At 44.3% G+C, this 27,685-nt stretch overlaps 1 protein-coding gene across 1 annotated transcript; it reads left to right on the top strand.

Moving 5' to 3' along the window:
* The first annotated feature begins 23,299 nt into the window (after positions 1-23,299).
* LRRC10B (leucine rich repeat containing 10B) lies at positions 23,300-24,340 on the top strand. The gene has a single exon (XM_040408870.1). The coding sequence runs from the start codon at positions 23,300-23,302 to the stop codon at positions 24,338-24,340; it is 1,041 nt and encodes a 346-aa protein (XP_040264804.1).
* The last annotated feature ends 3,345 nt before the right edge of the window (positions 24,341-27,685 follow it).

Below are 27,685 nucleotides of genomic sequence, written 5' to 3' on the forward strand. Positions count from 1 at the left end.
ATGACACAGAAGGTTTTTTTCAGACAAAAACAAGTTTCCAGACATAACAACAGAGCTAAAACCAGACATTTAAAAGGTCAGTCTGTCTGCTTTTGTTGATAAACAAGTCTGGGTTTTTCCCTCCAAAACATGCTCTACTTTACACTCTATGGCAGCTGTGGAAAATTACCAACTTCTTAATCAAAGTTTTAACAGTCTCTCAGTATTCATTAACCCTTTCCACAGAGCCATGTAAATACAGTGATAATGAACAGGATGTATATCACAACATATATATAAAGTGCAGTAAAACAGTAATAAACAGTATAAGTTATATACCCTTTCAAGAGTAATAAAGTAAGAAGCTTTAACTTTGCATAAGGGATATAGGCAAATGTCCACAAATGTCCAAATGTCAAAGTACTCCCTGCTCCAGGGCACTACAAGTATACCAGCCATGTGAGGGACACCCTCCTCCCAACACCGTTTTGCTAAGATGCTTCTTCCTTGTCTTTTTAGAAATCCTGGAAATCCCCTTAACCGTATAGATTTCATATATTGAGCATCTTACACTGATATACACTGGTAATTTCCATAATGTATATTATTAGATTTATATATTATACATAATATTTTTTAACCTGCCCAGCCAGTTGGCCAGTTTGCCCCCTGCCAAGATTGGTCATGCTTGTTGCTGCAGGGGATGGACTGATTATATGTTTACTTATCTATAGTCAGGGAATATGTGCAGCGAGCCCCTGAGGAGTCCGTGCAGAGGATGGTTGTGGTAGTCGCCCTGTTGAGGTATTGAGTCATGGTGTACTCCCTCATGACGTCGCTCCCTGGGGTTCAGTGCAGTGAAAGTGTAGTTTGAAAAATCAGGCCAGAAGTAAACGTATAACAGTCTCTCTTTACTTCCGGTGAAAAATGTAACCTGTACCACATCCAGCAGCAGTAAATACAAAGTGCAGTTTCTCTGGCACCAGATGAGGAGGTATGGTGGATGGGCAATAGGTTGCAAGCACTTGTGGATAAAGGTGTCCACTTTAGTACAGGCCTATTGTTAATCTTGCCAAGCAATGGTTTTGGTAGGTGGTGGTGGTGTCTGAGCTGTTGTCCCTCACCTTGCAGCATCGTCTGTAAAGCTGTATTTCGCTTCAATAAGTGTTTTATTGATGCTGGATTTTCTGGTCTGCCTGAAGTGTTGGTCTCACAGGAGAAGAAAATCTGGTTCCTGAGTTTCCCCCTAGAGTGCTGGTCTCACAGGGGAATAAGATACTGTTCCTGTGAGTAGGAACTCTGACATGTGCTTCCTCACTCCCCCACTATCAGATCAGGAACTCCCATCTCCTCTTCTCCTTTTAGCTAGACTAAAATTCCCCCTCCTGGCAGGTAGCAGGACCAGCCCACCCCAACCGAGAGGTGAGGTACAGGGTGATTAGCCCTGTTCCTGCCAACCATTGTCAACCATTATCTTCCTTGCTGGAATACATTGCATCGCATCACATCACATTACATTACATGGCATATCAAATTTTATACAATTGCAGATACCCCCAGGTCTGGAGTACTGCATACATACATAGATCTCTGTAATAATAGTAATGATATAATTGTCAGCATTTCTATGACATGGCCATTCATTAGAGAAAACTATTTCTAGTTATATCAATATACTTTTTCATTTCAAGCATGTCTTCCAATAAACAAGATCTGTTCTAACCAGATTTAGTAAGAATTGTATGGCAAGTAGGTTGTTTTGTCATTTAGAAGCTATAATTACCACTGGCAGGCGTTTGATAGGGAACTCCAGCACTCCTGGTGTATAGCATTAAGGCAGGTCACAGATTTATTGAACTGCCAACAAAATAGCTGCAAGCGAGGCCTCAAAATGTTTTAGTGCAAATCAATATCCCTTTTCAAGAGTAAGGGCAATCGAAGTTATGTGGCAGTATGTTAAATGTCGCTATTTTACACTTTACAAATATGTTCTGTTGTGAAGTGAGCCACGCTTCGATTTTTTTAATTAGATTAGGTTAGGTTGATGATATTAGGTGTTGCTGTTTGCAGATCTCAAACACGCACTTACCAACATTTGAATCTCAAATCGTGGGACATTTTAAAACGTCTGGGAAAGCATCCAGAATGCTAAGAAATGCAACTCAAATTAGAATAAACTCTGCCCCTTTTTAAACTGATTGGCAGGAATATCCCATAAAAATCAGGACTTTGGCAGTGATGCAAACAAAGAAGTGTAAAGCTTTCCTGTACACTTTTTTTGGTTTTTAAGCCATCTATCCCCAAAAAAACTGAAGTGGAAACATCAAACCAACAGCTTCACTTTAAGCCAAATGAAGGAAATCCAGCGGCTCACCCCTGTCTCGTATGGGTAGGTGCTCACCCTCTAGTCCTACCCTCAGGACTGGAAAGAAGTGATAAAGTATGCAAAAATGAGGGGGCACACTCAAGAGAGAACCACTAGATGGATGATGGCATAATATTTTATTACTCTAAAAACAAACCCCTAAAAATATATAAAAACAATCATAAAATAGCATATATTAATGCAGCAATCCTATAGTGCATGACAAGCGGTACTACACATATATGACAAATACCATATGATATATAACATGCAGCAGTATAACAATGCGTGACACGCTAGTGGTATGGAACCATATGTGATAGTCCTGTAGCCGTCCTATTGATAATGTCAGCACTTTCGTGCATAAATGTCCCACTGAGACTTGATGGTAATGGTACTATGACCAAATGTCCCAATAAAGATGATGCCACTTTTATTAGGGCAGTGTAGCTAAATCCAATAGGGCAGTTGAATACCAGTGTCCGGTATTGTAGATGTACAATATGCGTACATATATTACACTGCGTGCAGAATTATTAGGCAAATGAGTATTTTGACCACATCATCCTCTTTATGCATGTTGTCTTACTCCAAGCTGTATAGGCTCGAAAGCCTACTACCAATTAAGCATATTAGGTGATGTGCATCTCTGTAATGAGAAGGGGTGTGGTCTAATGACATCAACACCCTATATTAGGTGTGCATAATTATTAGGCAACTTCCTTTCCTTTGGCAAAATGGGTCAAAAGAAGGACTTGACAGGCTCAGAAAAGTCAAAAATAGTGAGATATCTTGCAGAGGGATGCAGCACTCTTAAAATTGCAAAGCTTCTGAAGCGTGATCATCGAACAATCAAGCGTTTCATTCAAAATAGTCAACAGGGTCGCAAGAAGCGTGTGGAAAAACCAAGGCGCAAAATAACTGCCCATGAACTGAGAAAAGTCAAGCGTGCAGCTGCCAAGATGCCACTTGCCACCAGTTTGGCCATATTTCAGAGCTGCAACATCACTGGAGTGCCCAAAAGCACAAGGTGTGCAATACTCAGAGACATGGCCAAGGTAAGAAGGCTGAAAGACGACCACCACTGAACAAGACACACAAGCTGAAACGTCAAGACTGGGCCAAGAAATATCTCAAGACTGATTTTTCGAAGGTTTTATGGACTGATGAAATGAGAGTGAGTCTTGATGGGCCAGATGGATGGGCCCGTGGCTGAATTGGTAAAGGGCAGAGAGCTCCAGTCCGACTCAGACGCCAGCAAGGTGGTACAGGAAGAAGTCTGCATCCTTCAAGAAAAACATGATTTTCATGCAGGACAATGCTCCATCACACGCGTCCAAGTACTCCACAGCGTGGCTGGCAAGAAAGGGTATAAAAGAAGAAAATCTAATGACATGGCCTCCTTGTTCACCTGATCTGAACCCCATTGAGAACCTGTGGTCCATCATCAAATGTGAGATTTACAAGGAGGGAAAACAGTACACCTCTCTGAACAGTGTCTGGGAGGCTGTGGTTGCTGTTGCACGCAATGTTGATGGTGAACAGATCAAAACACTGACAGAATCCATAGATGGCAGGCTTTTGAGTGTCCTTGCAAAGAAAGGTTGCTATATTGGTCACTGATTTGTTTTTGTTTTGTTTTTAATTGTCAGAAATGTATATTTGTGAATGTTGAGATGTTATATTGGTTTCACTGGTAAAAATAAATAATTGAAATGGGTATATATTTGTTTTTTGTTAAGTTGCCTAATAATTATGCACAGTAATAGTCACCTGCACACACAGATATCCCCCTAAAATAGCTAAAACTAAAAACAAACTAAAAACTACTTCCAAAAATATTCAGCTTTGATATTAATGAGTTTTTTGGGTTCATTGAGAACATGGTTGTTGTTCAATAATAAAATTAATCCTCAAAAATACAACTTGCCTAATAATTCTGCACTCCCTGTAGATACTGGAGCTACTTACTATATCACGCCGCCATGGCTCCTCCCCTATACGACATACTACCCAATCTGGGAATATATATATTTAGGATCACCAAATATGAAATTACACGGAGAACACATTATATAATGATGTTATTTTTGGTGTTATCCGTTTAGAAATACTGTTAGACCCTATAATTGACAATTACATAAAAAACGCATGCAAAACGCAGTTCACACTGATGCGGTTTTGATGCGTTTTTTCCCAAAAAGATAATCTGACCTTGCAGTCTTCATCCAGAACTGTTTTTTTTAAGTGTTTTTATACAGTATTACATGTGGGGATGTTATATTTATTATTTTATGTCATTTATATATGTTTTAACATGATTTATCAGCAATCAAAATCCACCCCACATATTGAGTCAAGCACAAAAGAACACAATTGTGGGTGGGACAACACCATTTAAAAGAGTGAGAATCCACTCACTCGGTGGCCACTGAGGAAGGGGTGTAGACCCTGAAACGCGTCTGGTAGCACGGAGTGAGCGTGGATTCAATAAGAAGAGAAAAGAACAAAAAGCCAGAAGTTCCAAGTACAAGAGATACATTTCCATCACATCTCCGGTACGGAGCTACAGCCAGAGTCACAGTCGCATATTAGTGACGTCAGGGAAGCGCCAACCCGGAACCCTAAGCAACCAGGTCACGTGGGATGCCACGTTCGGCCGCGTTCGGCCACCTGGGGAATCAACGCTGCGGTCAAGCAGCAAGAAGGTGGGGTGAGACCGGGACACTACAGGCGGCGTGATATAGTAAGTAGCTCCAGTATCTAATATATGTACGCATATTGTACATCTACAATACCGGACACTGGTATTCAACTGCCCTATTGGATTTAGCTACACTGCCCTAATAATAGTGGCATCATCTTTATTGGGACATTTGGTCATAGTACCATTACCATCAAGTCTCAGTGGGACATTTATGCACGAAAGTGCTGACATTTTACCTATTATCAATAGGACGGCTACAGGACTATCACATATGGTTCCATACCACTAGCGTGTCACGCATTGTTATACTGCTGCATGTTATATATCATATGGTATTTGTCATATACAGTGGGGGAAATAATTATTTGACCCCTCACTGATTTTGTAAGTTTGTCCAATGACAAAGAAATGAAAAGTCTCAGAACAGTATCATTTCAATGGTAGGTTTATTGTAACAGTGGCAGATAGCACATCAAAAGGAAAATCGAAAAAATAACTTTAAATAAAAGATAGCAACTGATTTGCATTTCATTGAGTGAAATAAGTATTTGAACCCTCAAACAAAAAAAGACTTGATACTTGGTGGAAAAACCCTTGTTTGCAAGCACAGAGGTCAAACGTTTCTTGTAATTGATGACCAAGTTTGCGCACATTTTAGGAGGAATGTTGGTCCACTCCTCTTTGCAGATCATCTCTAAATCCCTAAGGTTTCGAGGCTGTCTCTGTGCAACTCTGAGCTTGAGCTCCCTCCATAGGTTTTCGATTGGATTAAGGTCCGGAGACTGACTAGGCCACTCCATGACCTTAATGTGCTTCTTCTTGAGCCACTCCTTTGTTGCCTTTGCTGTATGTTTTGGGTCATTGTCGTGCTGGAACACCCATCCACGACCCATTTTCAGTTTCCTGGCAGAGGGAAGGAGGTTGTCGCTCAGGATTTCACGATACATGGCTCCGTCCATTTTCCCGTTTATGCGAATAAGTTGTCCTGTGCCCTTAGCAGAAAAACACCCCCAAAGCAAAATGTTTCCACCCCCATGCTTGACGGTGGGGACGGTGTTTTGGGGGTCATAGGCAGCATTTTTCTTCCTCCAAACACAGCGAGTTGAGTTAATGCCAAAGAGCTCTATTTTGGTCTCATCAGACCACAGCACCTTCTCCCAGTCACTCTCTGAATCATTCAGGTGTTCATTGGCAAACTTCAGACGGGCCTGCACATGTGCCTTCCTGAGCAGGGGGACCTTGCGAGCCCTGCAGGATTTTAATCCATTGCGGTGTAATGTGTTTCCAATGGTTTTCTTGGTGACTGTGGTCCCTGCTAATTTGAGGTCATTAACTAACTCCTCCCGTGTAGTTCTAGGATGCTTTTTCACCTTTCTCAGAACCATTGACACCCCACGAGGTGAGATCTTGCGTGGAGCCCCAGAGCGAGGTCGATTGATGGTCATTTTGTGCTCCTTCCATTTTCGAACAATCGCACCAACAGTTGTCACCTTCTCTCCCAGCTTCTTGCTAATGGTTTTGTAGCCCATTCCAGCCTTGTGCAGGTCTACAATTTTGTCTCTGACATCCTTGGACAGCTCTTTGGTCTTTCCCATGTTGGAGAGTTTGGAGTCTGCTTGATTGATTGATTCTGTGGACAGGTGTCTTTTATACAGGTGACTAGTTAAGACAGGTGTCCTTAATGAGGGTGACTAATTGAGTAGAAGTGTCTAACCACTCTGTGGGAGCCAGAACTCTTAATGGTTGGTAGGGGTTCAAATACTTATTTCACTCAATGAAATGCAAATCAGTTGCTATCTTTTATTTAAAGTTATTTTTTCGATTTTCCTTTTGATGTGCTATCTGCCACTGTTACAATAAACCTACCATTGAAATGATACTGTTCTGAGACTTTTCATTTCTTTGTCATTGGACAAACTTACAAAATCAGTGAGGGGTCAAATAATTATTTCCCCCACTGTATGTGTAGTACCGCTTGTCATGCACTATAGGATTGCTGCATTAATATATGCTATTTTATGATTGTTTTTATATATTTTTAGGGGTTTGTTTTTAGAGTAATAAAATATTATGCCATCATCCATCTAGTGGTTCTCTCTTGAGTGTGCCCCCTCATTTTTGCATACTTTATCACTTCTTTCCAGTCCTGAGGGTAGGACTAGAGGGTGAGCACCTACCCATACGAGACAGGGGTGAGCCGCTGGATTTCCTTCATTTGGTTTATTGCATTACCCTCAACAGTTGAGCTCCCCCTTTCTTTGATATGGACATCTGGGAACACCTAGATAATAAATACAAGAAAATTGAGGCTTTCACCTTCAATATAGAAGGGGAGGCATCAATAGAAACAACAAGATCAATGGATGATGTTTTTAAAGTTCTGGAGAGGACTCTGCAACGTCAACTGCGCAATAAGTGGGAGATTAGATCCCTTACGCAATATCTGGACAGGGGCTTCATCCCTAGGGGTTTGTCACTCGCCAAGACACCTGCATCTGATCTGGTGAGTGACAAATTCAAAAAGGAATGGGATGATTTCCTGAAAGCACAGTCGGGAGCCCTTGTCCAAATGATCATCAAAAGAAGGATACAAATGACAGAAGAAATGACAGGGCAAATAGATATTCTCAAAAGAGAAATGGAAACATTCCCAGACACTGATGCAGTTCACAAGTGGCATGAAAGAATTTGCAAAAAAAAAAAAATAATAATTTTTAGATGCATTAGAAAGGGAAATAATAGGGAAAAAATCCAGGAAATTAAACCACATGGAAAGAAAAGAAGCCACTGAGGTTTATAAACAGAGGGAGGTTGCACACACTGATACACTAAGCCAATTTGAGAATGTACCAATCTCAAATAGGTTTGAAACATTGTCAACACCACATTTTTTAGACTTCACACCGCCACACCACAAAGCACGAATAAGGAACACACGCACTCCCACCCCACCACGACAAGAGCCAAAGAAACACAATCACAAAACACAGGGTTATGTTCACGAATACAATTTGAGGGAGCGTCCGAGGGAGTACACACAGAACAGAGGGAATTACCAGACACACAGACAGGAACACAGACACTATCAGGACACAACACACCATTACACACCAACAATGAACAGGTCACAAAGGCACAATCACAACGAACAATTCGGAGAGGACGACATGCACATAAGAAGAAAGCACAAAAATTAATAGCACCAACCACCAATGTAATCAACATCAGTGAGGCTGTACTGACTGACATCCAGGTGCAGCTTCTTAATAAAGGTTTAAAGTTTGCTCCGACGAACCCTATGGACAAATTTGCAACATACATAGGAGTGGAGAAGTTCATTAGACGTCTATGTCTTAAAAAATATTTTCTCAAAAATCCCATTAATAGGGAGATGGATATAGGAGGTAACACAAGTAAATATTCACATACAGATCTGAAGGTGAGATCAAAGAAATATCCCAGGCAGGAGATCAGTAGTGAAATGGCCACTTTTAAAAATAATGTGGAACGAGATTTGAGGAGGATAAAAAGTCGCAGGATCAATGCGAATCTGAACAGAGAAGAAATTAAGGCCATAAAATCCCTACAAGAGGCCAATAATATCACAATTAGGCCAGCCGATAAGGGTGGAGCTGTCGTGATACTCAACACTAGAGATTATACAGAAGAATGTTACAGACAGCTAAGATCAGAGAATACCTACCAAAGATTAAAAGGAGACCCAACACAGGAATACTATAATATTCTTAAAGATTATTGTGGAAGGGGGGTAGGAGCTGGCTTTCTTTCCGATCAGGAAGCTAAATTTATTCTGGACACTGAGGGGAGGATCCCCATGTTCTATTGTGTCCCCAAGATCCATAAGAACCTGGAAGCACCTCCAGGTCGCCCGATTGTGTCGGGTATCCAATCCATATCATGTAATTTATCCAAATACATTGACCAGTGGCTCCAACCATATGTAAAACGAGTACCATCATATATTCGAGACACTACAGACATCATCAAAACACTTGAAAATGTCAAATGGGTAGATGGATGGATCTTGGGGACACTGGATGTTGGATCCCTCTACACGGTTATTGAACATACCAGGGGGATACAGGCATTACATGAGCAATTGTCGGGAGATGCCGGGCTCCCTGTGGAACAATTAGATTTCCTGTTAGAGGGAGTAGGATATATATTGGCCCACAATTATTTTTCTTTTGAAAGGGAGTTTTATTTGCAGTGTACCGGGACCGCCATGGGCACCAGATTCGCCCCCAGCTATGCCAACCTTTTCTTGGCTCAATGCTGTAAGATCTCGCGCATACAGGGGTTGAGCGAAGTGCCGGCGCATGCGCACTTCGCTGTAAGAAGCAAAATGGAGAAGTCCGCACGGGCGCATCAGGCAGAGCCCTGTGCGCAAGCGCGAGATCTTACAGCAGAAGGAGGGGGGAGGGAGGGAGAGCGAGAGGCGGCACAGAGGATTAGGAGGCGGTGCAGAAGTCCGGAAAGGCGGCGCTGGGCACGAACAGCGGTGGGTGCGGCGGGCACCTTGCACCCATTAACATCCCCTTGGGAACCTTATTTGTTTGACTGACAGGTTAGTAATAGCTGTTTTTTAGCTAAATAAGCCCACAGATGACATTTATAAGCCCACATTAGGAATCGTGAAGACGCCCTGAACATCAGCATATGTTTAGCTGACAGGGGTCAAACCTGGTGACAGAATCCCTTTAAGCACAGGATTTACAATAGGGCTGAATTCTATAGCAACCACATGGTCACAAGAATAATATGATGGAGCACATATTAACACTGGTAAGTAACAGTAAGCAGAAACTCACTGAAAGATTACAGGAACTGAATGATGATGGTGAATGGATAATGGGACAAATGGATAAAGAACATGTCAGTCATGTAATGAAGCAGATAGATGATGATGATGACAGTCAGGTAAAGAAGCAGATGGGTGAAGATAACCAGGAATAACACACTTAGGCTACTGTTCTTTCACATCTGCATTTTCCTTTCCGGTATTGAGATCCGTCATAGGGTCTCAAAATCGGAGGTAAATACTTCAGTTTTGTCCCCATTCATTGTCAATGGGGACAAAATTGAACTAAGCATAACGGAATGCACCATAATGCATTCCGTTTGATTGCGATCCCATGCCGGACACACAACTACATCATTTTATGTCACAGAATGGTATTTTGTGACACAAAATGGATTTTATGACATGGAATTCATTCTGTGGCACAATACTCTTTTTGTCGCACAGAATGTTATTTTGTGACACAGAATCACAAAATAAATCTTCTGCACGCCAAATTGCATTTTGTAAAAAAAGGCAGCTGTAGGACGCCATTTGTTCACAGTGCATTTTGTGACACTTTGTATAGAAAAAAATCATTTTGTAGAATTGACAGAATGTCTTGTGACATACAATTCTACAAAATGAATTTTGTCTATACAAAGTGTCACAAAATGATGCAACAAAATTACATTCTGTGCGGCAAATTGAATTCTGTTTGACAAAATGATATTATGAGTGACAAAATTATAATATGTGTGACAAAGCACACGTGTGACAAAATTAGATTTTGTTCGACAACTGAATTCTGTCCGACAAAATGACAGTTTGTGTGACAAATTAAATTATTTTTGACAAAATGACATTCCGCGTGACAAAATGAGATCTTTATGTTACAATTGAGTTTTGTCCGACAAAATGACATTTTGTGCGACAAATTGAATTTTGTGTGACAAAATGAATTCTGTGTCACAAAATGTACTGTGAACAAATGGCATCCCATAGCTACTACCCCCTCAGAGACCCACAGCGGAATAGTAGGATGGGCTTATAACCAGCAAACAAATTGTGATCAAATTGTGAGTCCATTTGCCCCAACAAGGCAAGGAGTGCATTCTTCCATCTGTCCCAGTCTGGTCTGTTAGAGCATAATACACCCTGTACAGAATTATTAGGCAAATGAGTATTTTGACCACATCATCCTCTTTATGCATGTTGTCTTACTCCAAGCTGTATAGGCTCGAAAGCCTACTACCAATTAAGCATATTAGGTGATGTGCATCTCTGTAATGAGAAGGGGTGTGGTCTAATGACATCAACACCCTATATCAGGTGTGCATAATTATTAGGCAACTTCCTTTCCTTTGGCAAAATGGGTCAAAAGAAGGACTTGACAGGCTCAGAAAAGTCAAAAATAGTGAGATATCTTGCAGAGGGATGCAGCACTCTTAAAATTGCAAAGCTTCTGGAGCGTGATCATCGAACAATCAAGCGTTTCATTCAAAATAGTCAACAGGGTCGCAAGAAGCCAAGGCGCAAAATAACTGCCCATGAACTGAGAAAAGTCAAGCGTGCAGCTGCCAAGATGCCACTTGCCACCAGTTTGGCCATATTTCAGAGCTGCAACATCACTGGAGTGCCCAAAAGCACAAGGTGTGCAATACTCAGAGACATGGCCAAGGTAAGAAAGGCTGAAAGACGACCACCACTGAACAAGACACACAAGCTGAAACGTCAAGACTGGGCCAAGAAATATCTCAAGACTGATTTTTCTAAGGTTTTATGGACTGATGAAATGAGAGTGAGTCTTGATGGGCCAGATGGATGGGCCCATGGCTGGATTGGTAAAGGGCAGAGAGCTCCAGTCCGACTCAGACGCCAGCAAGGTGGAGGTGGAGTACTGGTTTGGGCTGGTATCATCAAAGATGAGCTTGTGGGGCCTTTTCGGGTTGAGGATGGAGTCAAGCTCAACTCCCAGTCCTACTGCCAGTTTCTGGAAGACACCTTCTTCAAGCAGTGGTACAGGAAGAAGTCTGCATCCTTCAAGAAAAGCATGATTTTCATGCAGGACAATGCTCCATCACACGCGTCCAAGTACTCCACAGCGTGGCTGGCAAGAAAGGGTATAAAAGAAGAAAATCTAATGACATGGCCTCCTTGTTCACCTGATCTGAACCCCATTGAGAACCTGTGGTCCATCATCAAATGTGAGCTTTACAAGGAGGGAAAACAGTACACCTCTCTGAACAGTGTCTGGGAGGCTGTGGTTGCTGCTGCACGCAATGTTGATGGTGAACAGATCAAAACACTGACAGAATCCATGGATGACAGGCTTTTGAGTGTCCTTGCAAAGAAAGGTGGCTATATTGGTCACTGATTTGTTTTTGTTTTGTTTTTGAATGTCAGAAATGTATATTTGTGAATGTTGAGATGTTATATTGGTTTCACTGGTAAAAATAAATAATTGAAATGGGTATATATTTGTTTTTTGTTAAGTTGCCTAATAATTATGCACAGTAATAGTCACCTGCACACACAGATATCCCCCTAAGATAGCTAAAACTAAAAAACAAACTAAAAACTACTTCCAAAAATATTCAGCTTTGATATTAATGAGTTTTTTGGGTTCATTGAGAACATGGTTGTTGTTCAATAATAAAATTAATCCTCAAAAATACAACTTGCCTAATAATTCTGCACTCCCTGTATAGCTGGACCCTAATTGCCCTAAGTTCATTTTGGAGGTTTAGGCCCAAGAGAGGTTAGTCTCGGTGCTTGCAGCTGTATTTGTCCGGCCGAATCCCAGCGCTAATGCTGGAAACAGGTCAGGTCCCTGCCAGATTCTATTATAGTCAATGGGGCCTGGCGGCGCTCCGGACCCTTCCAGATATGGTAGATACAATGAATTCCGGCAGAACTCCGCTGCTGGAACAGCGTGCCGGAAGATTTAAGCGGCAGTGTGAATCTAGCCTTAGTCCCGCGATCTCTCATCAATAAGTTGTAGACTGAAAATGTCAAGTTTCAGGGACTGCAGACAGGCAGCGATACACATCCCATTGACCTCTACATTTGGAGAATCACGTACACCAAACTGAGAATGACTGCGGTCCAACTGAAAACAAAATTCCCATTTGAGGGTGAAATTGTTCTTTACGGACGGAGCCCACACACAGGGAGGCTTTATTAATCCAAAGCCACCAAACAACTTTTCACTAGCAATATGTTCCTGGAGTGAAATGCTGTATTTAACCTGATAGACTTGATAACGAGAACATCTTGCATGGATAATTAATTACCATATTGTAATCCCGCAATCCACTTATACGCTGAATTATACAATCGTTTTCAAGTATTTGGCAACAAAAATTAGCAAACTAGGATGATTAGATTTTGACAGCTCTTATTTGGCCTACTGTATATGTAGCAGAAAGTATACAATGAAATTACAGTTTCATAACTAAAATAATGAGTATATGGAGTAGGCGATCCAGATCTTCCAGGTGGCGGTCTCCATCATCTTCGGAGGGGTCCTTGGCCGCATCGGGAGAGTCTGGGCAGCGGTCGCGGGTCAAGCGCAAAGGGCAGATGCCTGGCCAGTCTTCCAGGGCCCAGAGCCTGGTTCCCGTGTCATCTCTTCAGCCCGAGGTTCCTGTGCCTGGTCCTTCGGTGGCGCCAGTACCGTCCACATCCGGTGAGTACCAGTTTACGGGTGCGTGGGGGGTGGGTAGTGGGGGTTCAGACACGTCTGCTCTGTTAAAAATGCTGTTAGAACGTTTGCAGCTTACTCAAGACCAGTCCCACCCACCTCCTCCTGTTAAGCCAGCTCCCGTGTTAGCAGGGGTACATAAGGAGTCGTGCTTTTGCGGGGTTAGCTTCCTGGGCACCCATTTAGACGAGGCCATCCGTGAAAAGGTTTGGGCTAATCAATACGTGGATGTCTGGTCCCTCATATCAGTGGATCAGCATACAGTGGATAAGAAGAGACGTTTTTCGGATAAACCTTACGAGCGCAGGCCCAAAGTCGCCAAGACCATGAACAATTGGTTGCAGGCTTTTTCGGTTTTGGGTTACATAATGGGGCAGCATCACACTGAACGTTGTTCTGAACTTTTTATTTATCAGGACATCATCTATAGCGCCTACAAATCTCATGGGGGCAGCACCTGGTGGCGTTATGATGAGGAATTTTGGCGTCGCTTAGTGTTGCAACCTGAGATAGGTTGGGGGGTAAAAGCCCCAGATGTTTGGTTGAGACTGATGGTGCCGCAAAGACCACCCCCTTTTCAGGGGCAGCCACTGGTTCAGGGGGATCTCCTTCCCATGGACCGGTGGCCGTCCGACGACCCGGGTCGTGTTTGCTGTTTAATGAGGGTAACTGCAGGTTCGCCGTCTTGTGCAGATTTAAACATGAGTGCTCAGCTTGCGGCGGCCCCCACCAGGGAAATAAGTGCCCTCGCCCTCCCATTAAGCTTTCCAAACAGTTTGAACAAGGGGGTCAGAAGGACCCCGGTGAGCGTGGTAGAGATTGGCCCTTGGTTAGACAAATACCCCAATGGGCAGGCGCCCGCTCAGTTTGTGTGGGTTTTTCTTTTGGGTTTTTCATTCCGTTTGTTCTCAATCGTTCCCCGTTTTTCCAGATAATCTGAAATCAGCCCGCGACCTACTAGAAGTTCTCAGGGAAAAGGTCAATAAGGAGGTTTCCCTGGGCAGGATCAGAGGTCCGTTTTTTGATTGGCCGTTTCATAATCTACGAGTTTCCCCTCTGGGTGTGGTCCCTAAAAAGGAATCTGGGAAGTTCCGGTTGATTCATCATCCCTCTCACCCGAAGGGTTCGTCAGTGAATGACGCCATTACTCCTGAGGATGCGTCGGTGTCGTATGTGTCCTTTGACCGGGCAGGTGTGCTGGTCAGGGAGGCGGGTAGAGGGGCCCTCCTGGCCAAATCGGATATCGAATCGGCTTTTTGGCTTCTCCCCGTTCACCCTGATTGTTTCCATTTGTTAGGTTGCTGCGTGGATAGCCGCTTTTATTATGACACATGCCTTCCCATGGGTTGTTCCATCTCTTGCCATTGTCCCTGTTTTCAGATGCGTCTGGGTCATTCGGTTTTGGGACCATTCTTGGTAAAGAATGGTGTGCTGCCTCATGGCCCGATTCATGGCGGTCATCCGGGTTATGTAAAAATCTTACTTTACTCGAGTTGTTCCCCATTATTGTTGCGGTGGAGCTATGGGGGGACAGTTTGTCCAACAGGCACGTTTCTTTTTGGACGGACAACTTGGGAATGGTTTGCTGTGTCAACAGCTTATCTTCCTCTTCCCTCCCGGTCTTGGCCTTGCTGCGGTACTTGGTGCTTCGATGCCTTAAGTTAAATATTTATTTTAGGGCCCGTCAAGTTCCAGGGGTTGAGAATAAAGTTGCTGATGTCCTTTCCCATTTTCATTGGCAGGATTTTCCGTCCTTTCTCCCGGAAGCGGAGCAGGAGGGCAAGAAATGCCCACAGCACCTGTGGTGTTTGGTGGGCAGCAGTTGATGTCGTTGGTCAGATCCTCTGTTTCCCCTGCTACCTGGCAGGCGCATGGTAAGGCATGGGATGGATGGTGGGGGATGGTGGGTGCCCGAGACATTTGCACAGTCACAATAGAATGGTTGTTGCATTTACGGTCCATGCGCGTTTCTGCAGCGGTTGCGCAGCGTCGGCTGTCGGGCATCGCTTTTCACTTTCGACTGATAGGCTGGCCAGACGTTACCAAGCAGTTCGTTATCCGTCAGGCGTTACGGGGTTGGAGGAAGGAGTTTGTTTCCCTGGAGAGTCGGCGTCCCGTCTCATTCAGCCTACTAGGTAGGCTTATTGCCAAGCTTCCCGATGTTTATTCATCCCCCTTTGAGGTTGCGTTGTTCTCGGGTAGCTTTAGTTTAGCCTTTTTCGCGACCCTTAGGGTCAGCAAATTGGTAGCCCCCTCCGGTTGCAAACCGGGGGTCTTGCTGATAATGATGTTGTTCTGGGTAATGACTCGCTAAGGATCCGGGTCAGTCGTTCCAAGACGGACCAGTTCGGTAGGGGCACCTGGATCCCTCTTCATCCGGTTCCTGGCGGGTCATGCCCGGTTCAGCTGATATCTCATTATAGTTCCCTTCGCGTCCCTGGTCATAATTTCTTTGCGCATGCAGATGGCTCCCCTCTTACCAAATTTTAGTTTAGCATGGTTTTTAGGGCTTGTTTAGCGTTGTCTGGAGTTGATCCCAAGGAATTCGGCACCCACTTATTTAGAATCGGGGCTGCTACGTAAACCGCCAGGGCGGGTTTACCTGAAGCATAAATTCTGAGAATAGGAAATCAGCCTGTTTTGCAATATATATCAGACCGGACCTCTTGTTATAAAAAAAATTAAAATAATATATATATATTGTTAGTTACTAGCCGCATGAGACTCAGAGGGTGAGAATTTTGCAATAAAAGACGTTCTGTTCTAACAGTTTTTCCTTGCAGGTTCGGGCAGGCCGGCCATATGGATGATCGGCCATTCCTATATTTTTTGGGCGGCGTAGCGACCCAAGTGCAGACCTGGCGGGAGATCCCTCGGTTTCCGGGAAGTGGAAGTGTCATGGAGAGGGATTCGTGGCCTCAGATGGTCGCAGCTCCTCTCGCAGGTTGTGGAGATAGGTTTTCAAGTGGGTGGTCCAGTGATACTGGTCGTTCATGCGGGGGATAACGATATTGGTTCCATGCCCTTAATGGAGCTGTTGGCGCTGATGCGGTCGTATTTGGAGCGGTTCCCGCCCTTTTTTAGGGAAGTTGTGCTGGTTTGGTCCGAAATCGTTCCACGGGCAGTTTGGCAAAGTGGTAGGGACGGTGAAGCAATTGAAAGATGCAGGTGCACAGTGAACTTGCGTATTTCCCGTTTTGTCAGGTCACGGGGGGTGTTGTGCTTCGCCACCGGCAGCTGGAGGGGGACAACCGCTCAATAATGAGGCCTGACGCTGTCCACCTATCCGACATTGGTTTAGACATCTTCTTTTTGGGCCTTCAGGATGGGGTGGAGCAAGCCATGTTTTTGTTGGGTGGTGGTCGGAGCCCTGTTTGAGGGCGGGTCTCCTCCATGGCGGCAAGTTAATGAAAATAAGAGGTGTTAAAGGAAAGAATTGGGAGTCCAGCGGCTGGCAGATCGCACAGTTTATATGGTTGCCGTTTTGAATAAAATAGCTGTGGCCGACTACCATCCAACAATAAAGAGTTGAAAAGAAAGTATGTGGTCAGTGTCCTTATTGGCGGGGATGGTTTTGTATGGGGCCTGTGAGTATAGGGGGTCAACCCCTTCCCTCCCCACCTCTTCGGGTTATTAACCAACAGTCTGGTGGCTGCCTGACTGTCTAGGGAGTGTAGACAGGGACTGGTGGTCCCTTCCCCCCCAGGCTTCCTGTGATGTTATCAAGCCACTGGCCTCTTTGGCATATAGTTTCGGGGGTTAAGGGATTGGTAGGGGTTAATATGGGAATCCGGCGGCGGGAGGAAGAGGTGGATAGCCAGGCAGGGTACTTAAACCCTTGATCCGCCTATTCTCTCCCTCTTTAGCGGAAGCGCGGTGTCCCTCCCTCCCTCCCTTTGGTTGTTCTGTTTGGCGATTAATTTTTTCTTTTCTGTATTTATGTTTGGAAGTGAATTAAGATCTTGATTTGGGAAGAATGCATGCCCTGGGAGAATTTTGTAAGTCACAGCTGGCGGCAAGTTAATGAAAATAAGAGGTGTTAAAGGAAAGAATTGGCGGAACTGCCCGCTGGGAGTCCAGCGGCTGGCAGATCGCACGGTTTATATGGCTGCCATTTTGAATAAAATAGCTGTGGCCGACTATCATCCAACAATAAAGAGTTGAAAAGAAAGTATGTGGTCAGTGTCCTTATTGACGGGGATGGTTTTGTATGGGGCCTGTGAGTATAGTGGGTCAACCCCTTCCCTCCCCACCCCTTCGGGTTATTACCAACAGTCCTGGGCCACACAGTGTATGAAAAGCATGGGACTTCCGAAAATAACTGAGCAAGCCCACTCAAATATTTTCAGATGTCCCATAGCAGTGAAAGGAGAGTAAGCCATGCATGCACAGCCAACCCTCCATTCAACACTATTTTTTATGTTATTTTTGGAAGTCCCAAAGCAGAGTATGGAGCGGTGGCCGCACATGTGCGGCTTGCTCTCCACTCACTTTGAGGACTTGTTCTTGAGTTAGGAGCGGGTCCCAGAGATTGGACCAGCACCTATCAGACATTTATGGCATATCTTATCAATATGGCATAAATGTCCTAAATGGCAGAAAAAGTATAATAAAAAATAAAATCTCAAACCTATATGTGGTGTTCTTCAAATTTATGTGAGTCTTTTGATGTTTCGGCTCAACGGATAGAGGAATTTGGGTCGAGGGTAGAAACTTTTGTTTCCAGAGAGGGACGTTGGGTGGTATACCATATATATATGGCATTTATCTGCACTCAGTTATGTGACCTTATTACGGTTTAGATTCCAATTCCAGAATGTTCTAAATGTGCTGAACACAAGTGGATTTTTCTTTAAACATTCACACAGCCCTGCTTGTCTGCACATCGTTATGCCTATTTGCCTAAACCCAGTGCCTCCCAGCTCTTATTGAGGGACCATTATGGTTTGCTGTGTGAAAAATACCAGTTTTAATTAATTATCTACACACTTGAATAGCTTTAAAATTACATATTAGAAAAAATTCCTGGAATTTTTTAAGATTCAGATTGCACCAGCTGATGACTTATTATCAGGGTGAGGTTTTATATAAAGACTAGCAGAAGGACCCGGCTTCGCACAGGTATATTTCAGCTATTTAATTTAATGTTTATGTGTGTCGTTAAAAGATATCGACAGTATCCCCCATAACAGTGACCTCTACAGCACCCCGCCCCTTTAACATTGAACTCCACAGTCCCTCGCCCCTTAACACTGACCCCCCCAGAGTGCCCCGCCACCTTAAAATGGGACCTCCACAGCAGCCCATCCCCTAAACTTTGACCTTCACAGCAGCCGCCTCTTAAACAGTGAGTTTCACAGCACACCACTGCCTTGACAGTGACCTCCTCAGGGGCTCGCCCCCTTAACAGTGACCTCCACAGTACCCCGCTCCGTTAACAGTGACCTCACAGTACCCTGCTGCCTTAACAGTGACCTCCACAGCAGTTGCCCCTTTAATAGTGGCCCCTGCCCCCTTAACAGTGACCTCCACAGTGGCCTGCTCCCTTAACAGTAACATCCACAGTGAACGCCTCTTTAACAGTGACTTTCACAGTGCCCACCCCTTTAAAAGTCACCTCCACAGCAGCCTGCCCCCTTAACAGTAACATCCACAGTGAACGCCTCTTTAACAGTGACCTCCACAGCAGTTGCCCCTTTAATAGTGGCCCCTGCCCCCTTAATAGTGACCTCCACAGTGTCCGCCCCTTTAACATTGACCTCCACAGCAGCCTGCCCCCTTAACAGTAACATCCACAGTGAACGCCTCTTTAACAGTGACCTCCACAGCAGTTGCCCCTTTAATAGTGGCTCCTGCCCCCTTAATAGTGACCTCCACAGTGTCCGCCCCTTTAACATTGACCTCCACAGTGGCCTGCTCCCTTAACAGTAACATACACAGTGAACGCCTCTTTAACAGTGACCTCCACAGCGCCCTGCCCCTTTAATGCTAGGGCTACACGACGAGATGTGTCGCGTGACATTTTGTCTCAACAGTTTTTATAATGATAGGCTATTTTGTCGCACTGCGACATGTGACATGCTGCGACTGCGACACAACAGTCGCAAAAAATCCACCCAAGATGGATTTTTCTGCGACTGTCGTGTTGCAGTCGCAGCATGTCATATGTCGCAGTGCAACACCATAGACTATCATTATAAAAATTGTCGCGCGACATTGGTGCGACATCAGTGTCGCACGACACATGTAGCAGTGTAGTTGTGCCCTATGTGTCGTGCGACTTATTGTCGTGTAGCCCTAGCCTAAAGCTGACCTACAGCAGTGAAGAAAAATGGCTGGGTTGTTATGGAAACCTGGATTAAAACTGTGTGTGTGTGGAGACTAAGGGCCTGCGAGCTTGTATTGGCTGATAAGGGACATGTGACCGTGTGTATGGCAGTTGGGATATGAAGAGAAAGGCTGGCAGGCTTGTATTGGCTAAGCAGGTCATTTTGGGGGAATATCTCAGGAACGGTACGTCCTAGAGAGCTGGGGCCCGGTCTAAAACCTTCCCGGACACCTGATGTACCTGTGTTCCAAATTTGGTTAAGATCGGTGCAGTCGTTTCGTCGTGCATAAAGAACAGACAGACAGATGTCGGGACAGACAGAATTTCATTGTGTACCGGCATGTTACCTCCCCAGTATTCTTTCCCAGATAGTAAGTGATATGTGTACCAAGTTTAGTAGAAATTGATTGATGAGTTTTTGAGAAATATGTGTGTAGCAAAAACAGCTGGAGCATACAAACTCCATGCAGCTGCTGTGTAGGGGCGGATGACCCCCACAAGATTTCTTTCCAGGTAGCAAGGGATGTGTATATCAAGTTTCGTTGAAATCGATGGTTGTGTTTTTGAGTGATCGCGTAACATACATACATACACACATACACACACACATATGTCCTTCTTTATATATATATATATAAGAAGATAGGAACCACCATGGCTCTTTCTGAAGTCATATAGTAAACTTATTAATGCAAATCTATTTCCCAAGTGAAAAAGAGGGACATTTAAAAGGGATTGTCCATCCTAGAAGCTGCCGTAATCAGTGGTCAGAACTGGTGCACAAAGAATAAAATACACCATTCACCTGGTCAGTCAAGCCATTCCAGTGCCTTCCTTCCTTCCCTGCCTCATATGAGGTGCCGGTGCAGAGGAGGGGAGTGTTAGTGACCCTGATGAGATGTTGTGTCACGGTGCACTCCCTCAGGTGAGAATATGAAATTACTCATCTGATATAAGATCTATGTTTATTATGCTTATGAGTTAATATGTTCATTTCTGGGTTATTTTTGGATTTTCTTACAGACTGGGAATTTGCGATGAGTTACTACAAGCAAGTGATATTTACATCGATCTTTGTTGCGCATCTGATTTTTGTATAGATGTTATTTATTTTTGCTTATTTTGTATGTTGTTCGTCTGAGGTGTCGTTACAGTGGAGTGAATCACTAGCATAGCAATTCATTATCACAGCCAGCTGTGGGTGTTTTATGTCAGAGAGGAGGAGGAGTTTGGATAGGTTTTTAAGGCTACACATTACTTTGTTTGTAATGAGCTGATGAAGGCTGGACGGGCCGATACACGTCCTTAATATGTATCTGGATTGATGTAATAAAGAAAGAGATGTTTTGAAGACAAAGAGCGTCCGCTGGGATTTTTTGCTATATACAGTATACTCCCTCAGGCCGGCGTTCCCTGGGGCTCGGTGCATTGAAAAGATAGTTTAAAGAATCAGGTCATAGATAAACGTATAAGGGTACTTTCACACTAGTGTTAGAAGAATCCGGCATGCAAACGGAGATCATTTGTTTCCGGGTCCATCTGACAAATGCATTGAAATACCGGATCCGTCCCTCCGGTGTCATCCGGAAAAACAGATCCGGTATATATTTTTTTTTCGCATTTTTAACCGGAAAACCGGATCCGACAATGTAGCAATTTCCTGAACACTTGATACCGGATCTGACATCAATAGATTTCAATGGAAATTAATGCCGGATCCGGCATTCCGGCAAGCGTTCCTGAATTTTGGCCAGAGAAAATACTGCAGCATGCTGCGGTATTTTCTCCGGCCAAATACCATAAAAGGGAGGGAACGGAAGACATCCTGATGCATACTGAACGGATTGCTTTCTATTCAGAATGCATTAGTACAAAACTGATGTGTTTTTTTCGGTATTGAGCCCCTAGGACAGAACTCAATACCGTAAAACTTTAACGCTAGTGTGAAAGTAGCTTAACAGTCTCTCTTTACATAGTGCAAAATATGACTTGTGGAGCATCCAACAATAAATAGAAAGTGCAGTATCTAGCACTAGACGAGGAGGTATGGTAGCTGGTTGGATGGCAGTAGGTTGCTACTAGCAAGCACTTGTGGATATATTAGTCCACTGTAGTACAGGCTTAAAGGGAACCTGTCATCAACTGAAGGCAGCATAAATTAGTGACAGAAATGCTGATGTCAGCGGTGTGTCACTCATCAGCTAAAAGTAAGTTGTTACCGAGAACCAGCATCATAATCATTGCAGCCCGGGCCTTGAAAGGAGTCAAATCTACCTGAGAAGAGTCCTGGTTATTCCTAATCTCCTGCTCTCTCACCATCTGCTGATGGTTGGCAGTTCTCTCCTAGAGAGAAAGGGATAAAACTAGGCAGGAGCCTGTCAGTCATCAGCAGGTGGGCAGGAATTCATGGATAACCAGGACTCTTCTCAGGTGGCCGGGACTCTTTTCTAGGCCCAGTCTGCAATGATTGTTATGTTGGTTCTCGGCAACCACTTACTTTTAACTTTTAAATGACAGACCGCTGAAATCAACTGACCTGTCTCTACTTTATGCTGCCGTTAGTATGGGCAGCATAAGGTTGATGACAGGTTCCCTTTAATGTTAGTCTGGCCTAGGTAGGTGGTGGTGTCTGAGCTTTTGTCCCTCACCTTGCAGCAGTGTCTGTAAAGCTGGATCAAGGAAATTGGGTCAAAAGTAGGGACTGTCGTTCCCAAAGAGGGTCTTCTCTTGGGTGCCTTTATGTAGAAAACTATAGTATATTTATATGATGTTGAATCTGCAACATACCATGGCATTACACTGTTTTAACATTTTAAATATTCCTGTCTGAAAAATTGGAGGTGCATATGTGAGAAAATAATAAGAGTAAAGGTAACATAACAATAAAATACAACAGCTTTAGGGGGTTTAGAAGTAGCACCTGCACCTGGTCATGGTGCCTCATGTTGTCCTAAAGCCCTTTTGCTACATAAGAAATAATAATAATAAAAATAAATGACACAAATAGGTGGTCGGGCCTGTTACAGATTTTGCATTGGGCCCAGGTGCCTCGACTTCTAATATTTTGAGATGATTACCCTAAGTCAACCCAAGTCATGTGCTCCTATGTGAGAAATATGTGGCATTGGTCTGTTACCTGAAATACACATGATCAGTTGTTACCATTGTGTTGTAATGGGAGAAACCTGAACGCTATCCATGAATATTTAACACTGACAGATAATGTTTCCTAAGAACTCACAAAGTAACTAAGAGGGACCAGGAAAGGCACTGTTCACGTGTGCCAGCCAGCTCGGTGACATGTTCCCGGTGGTGGCATCATACGAATGACTTTGTCCCGCTTGACATCAAAGGTTTATTGGATCTCATATCTACAATCTGCCAAGCTCATTGTGCTTCCTGGTGTGATCCAAATGGGGGGATGTGGATCAATGCCTACAGTGGAAGGAGGGGCAGAGGAGCCTTTACCAGAAGATACAGAGGAACAGCTGAGTTCAGGAGATGGCACCTTGGAGTTTAGCGGACGTAAGATGACTCGACTTCCCGCTTCAATATGCGTGCTTGCTGATCAGCTCTATAAGATGTACCTGAGTGGCACGATGATAACTGAGCTACCTGATGACCTCTATCAACTCCACAACCTACGCACCTTGGCACTAGATGGCAACAGATTACCTGAGTTGCCTGAAGCTGTTTGCTCTCTACCACATCTGGGTCGTCTCTACTTAGGGGCAAACCGGCTTCAGGGTCTCCCCCCATCCTTTGCACGTCTCCAGACTTTGCGTACTCTGTGGATAGAGCGTAACTTTTTGCACCATTTTCCACGAGTTTTACTGAACATGCCTGCCCTGCGGTGTTTACAGATGGGTGACAACCGTCTTAAGGGTCTTCCAGGAGAAATTGCAACATGTATGCCAGGCCTCAGAGGTCTCTGGCTCTATGCAAATAGACTGGAGCATGTGCCAAAGGTCCTTTTACGCTTACATGGAATAGAGATTTTGGATCTAGATAAGAACAAGATCACAGCATTTCCAGACATGAGTGGCATGAAGGCACTGCGGCTTCTCTCTTATGACCACAACCCTGTGAATACACCACCAAAGGTAGAAGAGACGGTCACGTTGGTTGGTGAGGGTGCCCAGGAGTTTATGGAAGAACGCGAAGAGCGCAGAAAACAGATAGAGGAAGAAGAGATGGAGGAGCGTGAAAGAGAACGGCAAGAGAAGGAGGCACAAAAAATGGAGGACGCAGAAGGAGAGGGCGAAGAGGAAAGGGAGCAAGAAGAACGATTTGAGGAGGAGGTAGAAGAGCAGGGGAGCCACCATGTTAACCATTACTCTGGTGAGCAGGAAGAAGACTACTATCCAGATGAGCAAGGGTATTACCTGGAAGAGGAAGAGGAGGGATATTACCCCAGTGAAGGAGAGAACTACTATGTGAGAGGAATTTATTGAGAGAAAAACTGACTAGCATAAATGTCCAAAAAGTAAAGATTTTTCAGATGGCTTTCCAGTCACAAAGGTGAAAATTTATTTTACATTAAAGGGGGTTTAAAACGTAATGGGGTTGTTCCATGACATACACTTATCCCCTATCCACATGAGAATGTGGACACCATGTTCCTCTGCTTGAATGAAGCAGTGGTCAACCATGCACCATGCTGCTCCACTCAGCTCTATGGGACTATATACTCCCACAAAGCTGAATGGAGTGGCAACATGCATGCGTGACCACCACTCAATTCGAACAAAGGAATATGGGGCCAACATTCTCATGATTGGAGAGGGCCACAATGGTCGTACCCCTGCAGAAGGTCTTGTTGGAGCCCTCTTGGCACCCAGACCCTGGGGCACAGCATCCACTTAGCTAGGCTACTGCTCTCACTTTCCTATAATCAGCCCTTACCAACTGTCCACAGCTAAGTCATTGCTGAGAGTCTGACCTCTGGGACCCCCACCAATAATAATAGATGTTACATGTCCCTCATCTGAATAAAGCGATGGTCACACATGCTCACTACCGTTCATTCAAATCTCTATGGAACTGAGATAGCCAACACAACTTAGTTATCTCTATCAGTCTTGTAGACTTTGAATGAAGTGGTAATGTGCATGTGGGACCACTGAGGGGAAAGTGGGTGATTGATGGGGGTTCCAGAGGTCAGACTCCGAGCAATAAGTCAATTATCATCCGGAAATCCTGTTTAGCATAATCAGGAATATTTCCATTCTCAGACATCAAGCAGAGATCTTGGGATACTTTGAAGAATTGAAGCACAAAGCGTCTACCATGAATCTATATTTGAACCGTTCTCATTGTGCACCAGAGAGGAGACGTCTTATTCACGAGATATATGCTTTCCTTAGATTTTGTTAATCAACGATCGGCAAGTACATTTGATTAATGAACATAAATTAATATTTTCCTGCTTTAATTGCAGCCATTCATTATAATCAGTGTTGTACCAGTGTGAGCACATATTGAAGCTGTAACGTTAACAGTTATTAATGGTGGCGCTAAAATATGCGATCGGTGTGGGTCCGGGCACAGAGACCCTGACTGAGAAAAAAACAGGCTGTGCTCTAGCTTTTACCAGATACAGCACCAAAACAGTGAAAACATTGCATTTTCATGCACCCGCCAAAAGGTGGAGCTTAGGCTACTTTCACACTTGCGGCAGCAGGGTCCAACTGGCTGTTCCGGCGGGGGAACACCGCTGCTGTATCCGTGCTAATGGTAGTGCACAGTGCCGCCAGAAGTCCGCTCCGGTCCCATTCATTATAATTGGGGCGGGCCTGAGGTATGGCCGCAACACCGCAAACAAGAAAACGTGAAAGGGGCCGGAGCGGACTTCCGGCGGCACGTTGGGCTATTATTATCACGGATCCGTCAGGCTGTTCCCCTGCCGGAACAGCCTGCCGGACCCTGCTGCCGCAAGTGTGAAAGTAGCCTTAGATAATTACAGCTTCTATTGCAGAAATAGGAAGTGTATACACTCCTATGCACTGAGCTCCCCCTAGTGGTGGCTTCAGGCAGACACCTTTGTAACATGTGAAGTGAAGCCAGAGATTTATCAGTGTATTTATTCCACCTGTCTGGTGGAAATACACGGAGAAACATGGTGTTCAAAATGAGCGCCAATATTGTAGAACAACCAGTTCCTCCTTTTCTGACATAGAAGACATAAAGTGGGTGAGGCTAGGGACAACCTTTTTATTAATTATAATTTTTTTATAATGTTGCCTGGGAATGTTTGATGCATATGTACTGGGAAATTGGAGTTGCAGGGGGCCCATACGAAGTTTTGCTATGGGGCCCTACGAGATCTGTGTACACCCCTGATTACCAATATTGTAATTGGTAAATTTGGGACCTGCAGGTCCCATCTCAGGAATGTAAAATACCCGCCGAGGAATGCCTACTTGTGAATTTGGCATACTTAAAGAGGACCTTTCACCGATGTGAACTAAGTATACAGACATGGAGAGCGGCGCCCGGGGATCTCACTGCACTTACTATTATCCCTGGGCGCCGCTCCGTTCTCCCGTTATGCCCTCCGGTATCTCCGCTCACTAAGTTATAGTAGGCGGAGATTCCAGTCACTAAGTTATGGTAGGTGGAGTCTGCCCTTGTTCTGCTCTAGCGCTGGCCAATCGCAGCGCAGAGCTCACAGCCTGGGAGGTTATTTTCTCCCAGGCTGTGAGCTCTGCAATGCGATTGGCCAGCGCTACAGAAGAACAAGGGCAGACTCCGCCTACCATAACTTTGTGACCGAAGATACCGGAGGGCATAGCGGGAGAACGGAGCGGCGCCCGGGGATAATAGTAAGTGCAGTGAGATCCCCGGGCGCCGCTCTACATGTCTGTATACTTAGTTCACATTGTCATAATCGGTGAAAGGTCCTCTTTAAATCCAGTCCATTTCCAGCATCCTGAATTCTCCTGGAAAACGCAGAAAATTAGAAAACTCTAGCTGAATTTGCTGTATAACATTACACGGTCAGGTTTCTGCTTGCAGTTTTAGAAGCCAAAATCTGGAGTGGATCGTAAAAGGCGAGAAAGTATAAACGACAGATAGAACTTCTCCTCTTTTTTAAATTCACTCCTAGTGTGACCAAACTCTAAGGGATAAATGTAATGGTGGGAATACCCCTTAAATGTATGCTTACTCCATTGCATGCATGTGACAGGGTGGCGGTATAATTTGTCACAGCTCCCACATGTCTTCTTTCAAGTCAGTGAAAAATGTCAGCTTGCAGACGACAATGTTTCATTGACCCAGCCTCTCGTCTCCTTTTTTTGGGGGGGGGGGACAATTGCACAACTCAGCTTATGCAAACTGATGTGTTCCGTACACCATGCTCTTTATCGCTACAGGAAGCTGATTTTGATAGTATCTCCAGCAGATTCAACAGATGTACCATGATGCTGTGTTTACAAGGGTAAAGTCTATGGCAATGTCATGCAAGGATATCCAGAGCCCATATTCAGTCTGCAGAGAACATGAATACAACAGCATTAAATTATAGTACACCAATATGCTATATACATTTGCAGAAGAACATACTACTAATTGTCACCCAGTCCCGGTAATGTCTAACCACTGATTTCCTTAGTTATTCTGAACCTAACTATCCTGTCGACTGTCTGGTTAGTATTAGGATAGACAGTGGCATAACTAGAAATGTCTGGGCCCCACAGCAAATTTTTGAATGGGAACCCGCACAACAACTTATTCGCAACCCCCTCTTCCCTTGCAACCCCCACTCTTGTGGCTAGTCAAGATCAGAGGAGGCCTGG

The sequence above is a fragment of the Bufo bufo genome, chromosome 10 (assembly GCF_905171765.1).
Source record: "Bufo bufo chromosome 10, aBufBuf1.1, whole genome shotgun sequence".
Lineage (NCBI taxonomy): Eukaryota > Metazoa > Chordata > Amphibia > Anura > Bufonidae > Bufo > Bufo bufo.

What these genes read in the sequence shown, in the direction of transcription:
- LRRC10B (XM_040408870.1), top strand. Translation starts at nt 23,300, where the DNA reads ATGGGGGGATGTGGATCAATGCCTACAGTGGAAGGAGGGGCAGAGGAG.